Source organism: Carettochelys insculpta, chromosome 5, assembly GCF_033958435.1.
Source record: "Carettochelys insculpta isolate YL-2023 chromosome 5, ASM3395843v1, whole genome shotgun sequence".
Taxonomy (NCBI): domain Eukaryota; kingdom Metazoa; phylum Chordata; order Testudines; family Carettochelyidae; genus Carettochelys; species Carettochelys insculpta.
In genome coordinates, this window is record NC_134141.1 from 4618083 (window position 1) to 4629734 (window position 11652).

At 43.2% G+C, this 11652-nt stretch overlaps 1 protein-coding gene across 1 annotated transcript; it reads right to left on the reverse strand.

Moving 5' to 3' along the window:
- Nucleotides 1-3328: 3328 nt before the first annotated feature.
- ATP5ME (ATP synthase membrane subunit e) lies at nt 3329-11512 on the reverse strand. Its single transcript, XM_074994022.1, has 4 exons — nt 11410-11512; nt 10733-10787; nt 7770-7868; nt 3329-3471 (listed from the first exon to the last, which is right to left on the reverse strand). Exons 1-4 carry the CDS (start codon nt 11443-11445, stop codon nt 3446-3448), a joined length of 216 nt encoding a protein of 71 aa, XP_074850123.1. The 5' UTR covers nt 11446-11512; the 3' UTR covers nt 3329-3445.
- Between the last annotated feature and the right edge of the window lie 140 nt (nt 11513-11652).

Below are 11652 nucleotides of genomic sequence, written 5' to 3' on the forward strand. Positions count from 1 at the left end.
ATTGATGACTTCCATGATTATCATCAATTCCAGCTCAAGACTCAGTGTATGACAACCAAATTCAAGGATAACACCTTAAAGAAGGCAGTTACTGGGCTCAGACACTTCCTTTAGAATGACAATTTGAGGGTATGTCTACACAGCAAAGTTATTTTAAAATAACTTTCCTAGCATCTACACAATACAACTGCTATTTCAAAATAGCAGGGTTGGTGTATTTCAAAACAGGCAAATCTCATTGCACAAGGAATAGCATCCATTTTCAAATAGCTATTACAAAATAGGGGCAGTGTAGAGAGGGAATAGAGCATATTTTGAAATAGTGTGTCCAATGGCTCTATTTCAAAACAGGCTCTACTGTGTGGAGTTGCTCTGTCTCAAAATAGCTAAGTGCTATGTCAAAATGCATTTTGTGTGTAGCAGTGTTAGTTCAAAATACGCTGTTCTGGAATAATGCTGCTGTGCAGACTGGGGTGAGCAAACTTTTTATGTCAGGCTCCACTTTTCATCCCTGCAAATAGCACGGCACCTGAACCTGTCTAATGTGACCCAAGCCAACAGAAGTTTTGGTTATGTTCACGTGAAAAAAACAAACCAAGCAACCACCTTTTGGCATGTGTAAGAAGATATATAAATGTGAATACACATGTGTAAACAGTAACATATTTCAACCTTTTAATGAAATGGATAAAACAGACCCATAAAATTTCATGGCACCTCCAACTTCGCTCACCCCTGTTGTAGATATAGGCTGTGTCTACAGGGGCACATATCTTCAAAATAGCCATATTTTGAAGATTACTAATGGGGTGCTGAATTGAATATTCACCACCTCATTAGCATTAGGACGCTTCTGGCTGCTTTCGAAAGCGTGCGGCTCGGCGTGGCTACATGGGGGTCTACGCTGATCAGGACACGGGGATTCGAAAGGTACAGGTCCTTTCGAAAAGGATCCCCGTGTAGCCATGCCAACCCGCACGCTTTCAAAAGTGCAGCGGCTGGAAGCATCCTAATGCTAAGGAGGCACTGAATATTCAGTTCAGAGCCTCATTAGTAATCTTCAAAATATGACTATTTCAAAGATATGTGCCCATGTAGACACAGCCATAGTCTTAGAGGCATCTGAATGAGAAATATAATTTTGATGCAGGGAATTTTCAAATAAAACAACAGTATGTGAGTTTACTGAGTTTCAAAATTATCAGAGTGTGGGTTCCTGGAAGTTTGAAATGGAGAAGCCCATTACATGTACAGTAGGGTCTCAATATTTGCAAACGTATGGTTCGCAAATTCAATCATTCACAAGTGGCCATGAGTGGCCACTTCCCTGGGGCATGGAGCACCGGCAGCCACCACATCCCCCAGGACTCCAGGCAGGAGTGCTGGTGGTCGCCGCTTCCCCTGGGCAGGGAGTGCTGGCGGCCAGTCGCCAGGCGGAGCGGCTGCCATATTTGTGAAATTCAACATTCGCGAGGGTTCTCAACAGAACCCCTGCAAATCTGTTGAGACCCCACTGTATCTGCACTACACATCATTTAGTATCTTGTATCCGAATAAAAATATTTTAGCCTCGACTTTTCTGAAACATACCAGCACTTCCTATTTGGGATGCGTTTTGTGGGCGCTACTAAAATGACAGCAATTACACTAATAATGCTTACAAAGTAAATCTGAGCATAAGCTTGCTGGGGTAGGGGCTTTTTGCTTACATAGCCCCTCACAGAATGGAGTCTTGGCTAGAACCAGCCAGAAAACAGAACTTCTGTCCTGTGGAAAAAAGTCGTCTTCTTTTTAAAAATTTCACACTGAAGAGGGACAGTCAAAAGGTTTCACAGGAGGAAAAAGTCTTAACTCCCTTTTGGGAGAACACTGTCAGGGGAGTTCCCAGACTGGAACTTCCACTTGGACAGCTCCGTAAACTGCCTGCATCGTGAGCCACCAGGGATACTCACAGCAGAATGTTCTGATTCTCTAAGGTCAGCCTCTTGTGGTGGGAGAACTGTTCTTAAGACAAGATGGTCTGAGCACAGCCCTAACACAGAAGTGCTGGGTTTCCCAAGAGCACATACTCTTATTTGTGCTTTAGTTTGTGATTGTGTTCAACAAGCACAGGATTATTCAGCCAGCACCATGGCCTATATATGGTCGACATGTGTTTACTGAAACCAAGGGAATCCACACACATTTTCAACGGTTACTTAACAATATAATGCCTCTCTGCAGAAAACAGTACAGCAAAAAAGGCAGGGAGTTAAACAGCAAAAGTTTTTTGCTCAGCTGCCTTATTCTCAGCCCTGTAATCCACAAACTGCAGTGAAGAAAGCAGGAATCTGCAAGAATAAGAGGGTGATTTGCAGGCTTAATACTTATGCTAAAGTGCTAACAATAATATTTAGTCTGATGTTTCTCCAGAGTTGTTCAAATTTCAATATGTGGCTACTCTTACAGATATACCAGAGGGCTGGCTATTCAAAACTGATAGTTCGGACTGAAGGTGATCCCACTCCAGAGTGGATAGCTGTACCAGTAGTGTATGTTTCTCAGAAAGTTAAAATCAGCGTTAAGTGTCAATTGATTTGAGTTTAAATAACAAGTATTTCCAGCTGTTTTCCCCAGGCACACTGTCCTCTCAGTTTTTATATTGGTGTACTTTTGACATAAGAACTGTTGAACATCAGATATAACTTGAAGAGATAAATAATTACACAGATAATACGTTAGTTCAAACGCTCCTGATATGGTTGTACTGAAAAAGGTAGTGATATTAAAAATAAGCACTTAATACACTAGGCTAAAGATTTAATTTATTGGGCATTCATAAATGTTGTCAGGTCCACCATTTGGAAGAATTAAGAGTAAAAAACTCAATGCAAAATCCCAAATTAACATTGTTCAGTCCATACAAAGTTACAGATGTGAAATTTCCTGACCAAATCTTTAAGGTACACTTACTACATTTACTCCAAGAAAACTCATTTTCTAGACTGTTTTAGATACACCCATCACTCAGTGAAGTAAAGAAAACTGAATCTTCCCAATATCCTGCTGTTCGACATTCAAAATGCAGTTTTGAATTTGAATACCTGGTTAAGTACAGGAGTTGTAGGTCTGTGCTGTAGCAATGATTTTAACCATTATTAGACTAGATTTCACCCATCAAGCCAGAGCCACAATTAGTGGTTTTCCACTTTTAGACATGTCAGGGTCACTTTAGCATGAGGTATGTTGATTCCCTACTGGATACATAATAGAATATCTGCTTCTTCCTGTTGCATCAAAATCTCTTATTTGTACTTTGTGTAGTATATGCAAAAAATCAATTCATAAATACTTTTCACACATTTATTGATGGAAACTGTAAATATAATGCTTAAAGGAATTTAATACGGCTAATTCAAAGCTTCAGATTTTGCCAAAGATGAAAAGGAGGTCCAATGCAATTTGTTCATTTCAGTATAGACTCTTCACTGGCTGAAAGGGAAGAGAGAGTCAGGTGAGCTCACCACTGTACAATACAAACATCATAAATATTCAAAAGCCTCAGGGAAGAAAAAGATGACCTGTTCACAAAAATGACAACACAAACCACACCTTTGAAAACCATCAAAACAAAAAGCAGTCAAGTAGCACTTTAAAGACTAGCAAAATAGTTTATTAGGTGAGCTTTCGTGGGACAGACCCACTTCTTCAGACCATGGGTCTGTCCCACGAAAGCTCACCTAATAAACTATTTTGCTAGTCTTTAAAGTGCTACTTGACTGCTTTTTGTTTAGATAGTGTATAGACTAGCACGGCTTCCTCTCTGTTACTTTGAAAACCAGATTTTAGCAAATGACTTTCATTTTCCCTGTGCCCATTCCAGAGCTGTTTTAAGGTTTCAGTGATGCAATATTTACAGAACTTTATTTTTAGATCCCATCTAATGTTATAAGGAGAGTCCCCATTTTAAAAAATAAGCTGGGACAAATACCAAGTACAGATGTTCCCAGACTGCATATAGCAAACTGGGGCACTTGCTGGTAACTCTCTTCACTTCTACTAGCTAATCTGCACTCAGCAAAACTAATATTTGGAGTATTTAATACATGTACCTGCTCTCCTTACCCCAGGGATGTTAGGCAATTGTTAATGAGAAGTGAAATGGTTTACTCATCACCCATTCTAAATTATGTAATCCATGATCTACTTTATGGAAATGAAGGAGCCTAACCTAAGAAATAAGTCAGTAACCCCTGTACTATTAAAATGTGGGGACTTTTAAGATTTTTGGTCTCTGTTAAGGTATTGCTGCTCCTAATGAGACACTTCAACTACATTTAAAATCCATGTACCTAAAGTTCCATACAAGTCTGATTAAAAATAACAGAAGCCGAGTGGTTGAAGTCTTGGACAAGAGGGATAAGGACTAATGGAAGAATATAATTTAAAGAAATGAAGTAATGAGAAAAAATAAAGTCCTCATCGAAAGACAAGCTTGTAGGCTTAGTGAGTGTAACTACTTCATTTTTATGAGTTTAGGGGTTAACTCTAGCCTTAGTAAGACTTGAGAGATTTTTGCCTTTCAGTAGTGAGCAAAGTGTGTATAAAACTGGATTAATCACAAAAAAAGAAGAAAAGGACAAGAGTCAATAAAGATGTAAAGGGAAAAGTGAATTATTTAACAGTATATCAAGGCACAAACAATAGAAACCTCAGAGGGAAAATGTGGATTCAAAACTAGCAAGAATGCAATGTTGCAAGATCTGTTGGGCTGCTGAATATTTTAAGACAGAGTTTCTCAATTGGTGGGTTACAATCAGTTCACCAGGAATTGAAAGTATCAGAGGGGTAGCCGTGTTAGTCTGGATCTGCAAAAGCAACGAGGGGTCCTGTGGCACCTTATAGACTAACAGAAATGTATGAGCATAAGCTTTCGTGGGCAAAGACCCACTTCGCCAGATGCAGGTAGTGGAAATTTGCAGAGGCAGGTATAAATAGGCAGGCCAGAGCAAGGCTGGAGATAACAAGGTTAACTCAGTCAGGGAGGGTGAGGCCTACTACCAGCAGTTGATCTGGAGGTGTGAACACCAAGAGAGGAGAAACTGCTTTTGTATTTAGCCAGCCATTCGCAGTCTTTGTTTAATTCTGAGCTGAGGGTGTCAAATTTGCAGATGAAATGCAGCTCAGCAGTTTCTCTTTGGAGTCTGGTTTTAAAATTTTTTTTGCTGTAGGATAGCTACTCTTAAATCTGTTGCTGTGTGGCCCAGGACATTGAACTGCTCTCCTACAGGCTTTTGTACATTGCCATTTCTGATATCCGACTTGTGCGCATTTATTCTTTTCCGTAGGGACTGTCCAGTTTGTCCAACGTATACAGCAGAGGGGCACTGCTGGCACATGATGGCATATTATATTGGTAGATGTGCAGCTGAATGAACCTGTGATGGTGTGACTGACCTGGTTAGGTCCTGTGATGGTGTTGCTGGTGTAGATATGTGGGCAGAGCTGGCAACGAGGTTTGTTGCATGGGTAGGTTCCTGAGTTAGAGTGACTGTGGTGTGGTGTATAGTTGCTGGTGAGAATTTGCTTCAGGTTGGCAGGTTGTCTGTGGGCAAGGACTGGCCTGCCTCCCAAGGCCTGTGAAAGTGGGGGATCATTGTCCAGGATGGGCTGTGAGTCACTGATGATGCACTGGAGGGGTTTCAGCTGAGGATGGTAGATGATGACCAGTGGTGTTCTATTGGTTTCTTTCTTGGGCTTGTCCTGTAGTAGTCGTCTTCTGGGTACATGTCTAGCTCCGTTGATCTGTTTCCTTACTTCCTCGGGCGGGTACCGTACTTTCAAGAATGCTTGGTAAAGATCCTGTAGGTGTTTGTCTCTGTCAGAGGGGTTGGAGCAAATGCGGTTGTATCTTCGTGCTTGGCTGTAGACAATGGATTGTGTGGTGCATCTGGGATGGAAGCTGGAGGCATGAAGGTAGGCATAGCAGTCAGTGGGTTTATGGTATAGGGTGGTGTTTCTGTGGCCATCGCGTATTTGCATCATGGTGTCCAGGAAGTGGATCTCCTGTGTAGACTGGTCCAGGCCGAGGTTGATGGTGGGGTGGAAGTTGTTAAAATCCCGGTGGAATTTCTCCAGAGACCTCGTTATCTCCAGCCTTGCTTTGGCCTGCCTATTTATACCTGCCTCTGCAAATTTCCACTACCTGCATCTGACGAACGGGTCTTTGCCCACGAAAGCTTATGCTCATACATTTCTGTTAGTCTATAAGGTGCCACAGGACCCCTCGTTGCTTTTGCAGGAATGGAAAGTTTTACTACCATCTAAAGCCTAGAAAAGCTTGCTTGTCCAGTTGCCCTTCAGGTATCCCATCAACAGCTCAACATGCACACAAACCTTATGTAGTGTTACCACTGATACATTTACTGTAAAACAGTAAAGGAAAGGGATTTTTGTTTTTAAAAACTTCAAACAAGGGGTTGCCAATCTGAAAAGGTTGGCAGACACTGTTCAAGGACAAGTAGTCTGTGCTCTATTCTCTGAAAAAAGTCTGTAGCCCATGAACTGGGAGGGGGAGGGGAAGAGAAGTGTCCTCTTCAGAATCATTTTGTGCCAAAGTGGGTATCCAAAGAGTTCTAAATTGATTATATGTCCTGCCAGTTTTAAGATGGGCATGCTTTTAATTGTCAGTTGGGAACACGAAGAAACTGTTCTACTGTCAAAAATAAGTTAGGAAGAATTGCTAGGCAGAAACTTTGGGCCAACAGCTGTTCAGAACTCAAAAAGGAGATGAAGAATAAGCAACATAAATGCCCCTTTTCCTGGCTACAACTGCTGCTGAGCTGTGCATTCATGGCATATAAAATGACATTTGATAAGTACTATTTCAATTTTTCAGCAGCATATTCCACATCCAAGGCCAACAAACAGAGTTAGCAAGTGTTAAAAATGATTTTATTTAACTAGGCCATCCCTGTCTCTTCTTTCAGAACTATCATGCTTTTTAGGATTGCCCTGTATGGTAACTGTACTGGTTTCAGCTTGGACAACTACAGTAGTCTCTCAAGGTATGTGAAGGTTGTGTTCCCACACCCTCTTGCATAACTCGAATTTCACGTACATCAGAGGGCGGCTTTCTTCCCCGGTAGAATGCACTTTTGCAGTGGAGAAGGAGCAAGAGCACCTAGAGCTCTTTTTGAAAGGTAAATACGGGGGGGGGGGGGGGGGGGGGGCGGAGCAGTTGGGGAGGGTTAAGCCTAGTGGTGGATTGGGGCCATGGGAAGGGGCAGGGGGGTTAAGCCTGGCGTGAGTTAGGGCTGTGGGGGGTGGAGTGGAGCCACAGCCACGTCGGGGAGGGGGGGTGTTGAGCTGGAGTCAAGTGTGAGGGTGGCCAGAGCCATGCTCTGGTGGTTTGAACCAGGGCAGAAGGGGTTGCACCATGGCAGCACAGGTTTGTGCCAGGGCCGGGGAAGAGCGGGATTTTGACTTGCACTTAACTCACATTAAATCGCACATTTTGAGGGTTTACTGTATATTAAAAATCCTATTTTTAATAGTTTTATTTTCCGGTAATTATTCAAGAACATGTTCATGTCCACATTTTCCATCATCTTAATATTAGTTTTAATAAAGGCATTTCAATGAAAAGTTAAATATAAAAATATTTTCATTCATGTTCATTTAAGCCACTTGACATTGTCCATTTGCTTATTTTAAGAAGCAGATACCTTAAGCCATGTTTCCCTATGTAGAATACAGAATGGGCACACCAATATTTAAAAAAAACTTACCTTCTGCCAGTTCTTTTGCAATTCGTTCCAATTCTTCACGCTTCTTTTTCTCTTCACTTTCTATTCGCCTTTCCTCTTCAGCAATAGGCTTTAGGTAGTCTGTCATTGAACAAAACTGTTATGTATCCGTAACCTTTTGTCTACAGTATTTCACACCTAAGACTTTTATAAACTACCCGCTCAAAAAAAGCCTCCTTTGCCCAGTATGAGTTGACGAACTAGTGGACAATTGCTTCCACTTTTAGGTTTTTACCAAAACACCTCCAGAGTTTTGCATCTTCAAGACACTGAAGAAATGCGTTTTTTTCCCCCAGCAGTGAAAACTCTGACAGCTAATAAACAAAAGCTTAAAAGCAAATATTTCAGTTCCACTCAAGGCATTTAGTGCAGACGCACCAATGTAAACGTAGCAGTGCAAAAATCTTCTTTTGACATTAGATAATGCTTCACCTCTCCGCCAAAAGGTACTACACTGGTGTAAAACTATTAACCCTTTACACTCATGCAACAAATGAACCTTAGGCCTTTATACTTGTGCAACAAACCTCAACACCTACAGCAGCAGTTTTCAAGTTTCTTGCAGCTCAACCCTCTTTTGACAACAAAAGTTACTAAGCAACCCTGGGGGAGAACCAAAGCCTGAGCCCATCCAAATCACACTATCCCAGGTGGGAAAAAGGGCAAAGCCCAAGGGCTTCAGCCCCAGGTGGGAGGAAGGTTATAACCTGAACCATGCTGCACAGGGCTCAAGTCCTCAGGCCCCAGCAAGCTCACTGCCAGTCCTGGCAACCCCATTGGAAAAGTGGTTGCAACTCTTTGGGGTCCCAATCTACAGTTTAAGAACCACTGACTGAGGGCACACAAAGCCTTAGAGAGCAGTACTTTGAGGACGGATGTGGATACACTGGAGAGGGTCCAGCAGAGTGCAACCAAAATAATGAGGGGGCTGGAGCATATGACTTAGGAAGAAAGGTTGAGGGAATTGGGACTGTTTAGTCTGCAGAAGAGAAGACTGAGGGGGGACTTGATAACAGCCTTCAATTTACTGAAGGGAGTTTGCAAAGAGGCTGGAGAGAGGCTGTTCACAGTAGTCACGGATGGCAGAACACGGAACAATGGTCTCAAGTTGTGGTTGGAAAGGTCCAGGTTGAACATTAGGAAAAACTTTTTCACCAGGAGGGTGGTGAAGCATTGGAATGGTCTACCCAGGGGAGCAGTGGAATCTCCATCCCTGGAGGTGTTTAAGTCTCGCCTCGACAAAGCCCTGGCTGGGCTGATCTGATGGGTTTGGTCCTGCCTAGGGCAGGGGACTGGACTTGATGGCTTTTTTAGGTCTCTTCTAGCTCTATTGTTCTATGATTCTGTGGCCTGTCTCTAGAGTTTGGGGGGCTTTTCTAGGTGAAACACTGACTTAACTAAGACAAACAACAGATTTTGTCAGAGTGGTTCAATTCCCTATTGCACAGGTAACTGAAATGCTAGTCTCTGATTTGCCAGTTACATTTTCAAATAAGTACTTTTGTGCTATTCTACTGAAACCTTCTGGGGTCAAAAAAAATTAATGTGACCTCATACTTCTTCATATGCTCCTTTGCCATGCCTTCAGAAAGCTTGCTATCCTGAAACTAATACACATCAAGTTGGCCAACACCATCTCATTGTTTGCTGGTGTTCCCCACTTGTGGGTATGCACATCCGCTGTCAAATGTTTTATACCTAACTGTGAACTCTTGGGGCACGGACCACTGTTTATTCTGTTTGTCTAGCTTCAACTTTCAGCTATTTGATCTTATTCCTAAGCACTATGATAATGCAAAACAACCTACAATAAACACAATTTCATACCAGCATCACTGTGCTCATCCCAAGAAACTGAATTAATTTCATTACATCACTTACAAAAAAGCATTTAGTTAAATCAGCAGGTAGATAAATCATTATTGTTGCCTTTACTCATAGCAGACTGATATGATCTTAAAGTACTTGAACTACTGCCTGGTCTTCAGCTGTGTACTGCTAATGAACTACTTAATACAAATTTAAATCAAAATAGAGAATTAGGACGGTGCATACTTTAGGGGCCTGTGTTCAGATAATGGAACCCTTGGACCTTAAGTTTAATACTAAAATAAGTTTATGTACACTCCAGCCAACATGCTCACCAAATTCAAGGTGCCATTCTAAACATGTAATTAGCAGCTTAATTTTTTGTGTAGCCTCATGTATGTTTACTTTGCTATTCAATATATCAAAGTAAGACAGATTACCAACATTTAAGTACATCTACTCCTTTTGTTATTGACAGGATTTAGCAAACATGAACCTAAATACACTAACATCAATAAAGACTAGTAAACTTCTGACTGAGTTTATACATAATAATAAACTGTTTATATTCAAAGTAACAACAAAATAAGAGGTGGAGGAAGAAATCACTTTTATTGGACCAACTTCAGGTCACTAAAAAAAAGCTCTGTGTGATTCAAAAGCTTGTCTATTTCACCAGCAGAAATTGGTCTATTAAAATATCAGAGGGGCAGCTGTGCTAGTTTGTAGCCACAAAAATGACAAGAAATCCTGTGGCACCTTTCAGACGCACAGATTTTTGGAGAATAAGCTTTCATAGGTAAACACCCACTTTGTCAGATGCACAGGATATCTTGCATTTTTTGGACCAAAAAACAACATTATGTCACCCATCTTGTCTATTTCATCTGGAACCAACTCAATAACTGCAAATGACTATATATCCTAGGTCTTAGTCTGCTCATTACACTAGGAACTGATGGACTGGTCAAAATAAACACTCACAGAGCTTAAGGCAGAAGGGACTATAACATCATAGGACTTCACCTCCTCTCTGTCACAGGGCAGCAGAATATTGTATGGTCATAGATATTAGTGACCAGTGAGTTAAATTTAACAGCTCCCCCTGCAGCAACAAATGCAGTTTCAGCACTTACCATATCTCTTCTTCCCATAGACCATCCCCAGCAGCAGGGCTGAATATCTGGTGAACTGCAGAAGGAAGGAAGGAAGGAAGAAAATGCTTTATTTTGCATGTAGAGCAGGATGGGGATTTTGTGGTTGCAGGACACTGAGAAGCGGGGTGGCAGCTCAGGGCTTGGGTAGCCCCAGGTGCTGTGATCCCAAGCACCACCCTCATTGTCGGGAAGTGGAAACAAGCCCAAGTTCAAAACCGACCTCACACAAGGCTGGGAGGAGGCCCCTGCCTTTCAGCACGGCTCAGCAGCAGTGTCCCCTATAAGCTGAGCACTGGGGCAGTCACCCGGGAGAGATTAGCAGAGACCTGCGTTTCTCCTGGTGGTGCACATCCGCGCACACACGTTTTGTTCTGCACACAGAAAAAGTTAGAGGGACCCGACTCGGCAGGGCTCCCCCAGCCCAGCCTCGCAGCACCCGGCCCTAAGGCGCGACACGGAGCGCGAGGAAGGGGACCGGCCGGCACAGCCGGGTCTGGGCCCATCCCGCCAGGCCCAGCTCTGACCTCCGCCGGGGTCACCTTCTCCCACTCGGCTCAGCCCGCCTCGACTAGGCTCCGCCCCGGCGGGGTGACGGGACCAAGGGAGCCGTCTCGAGCCCCCAAGCAACCCCCGGCCCACGCCCGCAGCCCCGTTACCTTGATGAGCGGCGACACCTGCACCGGGGGAACCATCTCGGCGAAAGCGGAAGGAAGCGGAAATGACGCCAAAAAGAAAGCGCCCCCTCCCACCTGCTCCGCGTAGAATTATGGGAACGTGGAGGTGGTTATGGCCCGGGGCGCGCGGATGGTCCGGGGCTCCACGTCGCTCGCGCCGGCGCCGTAGGGGCTGCTGGGAGGGAGATTGATAGCCCCGCCCCTCGCCCCCGATAAAGTAGCCGG

Bases quoted from the DNA above. Each gene is read 5' to 3' on its own strand.
- ATP5ME (XM_074994022.1), bottom strand. From the start codon at position 11,445: ATGGTTCCCCCGGTGCAGGTGTCGCCGCTCATCAAG. The intron at 10,788-11,409 runs GTAACGGGGCTG...TTCCTTCTGCAG, and splicing joins AGGTGTCGCCGCTCATCAAG to TTCACCAGATATTCAGCCCT. The intron at 7,869-10,732 runs GTAAGTGCTGAA...GTTCAATGACAG, and splicing joins CTATGGGAAGAAGAGATATG to ACTACCTAAAGCCTATTGCT.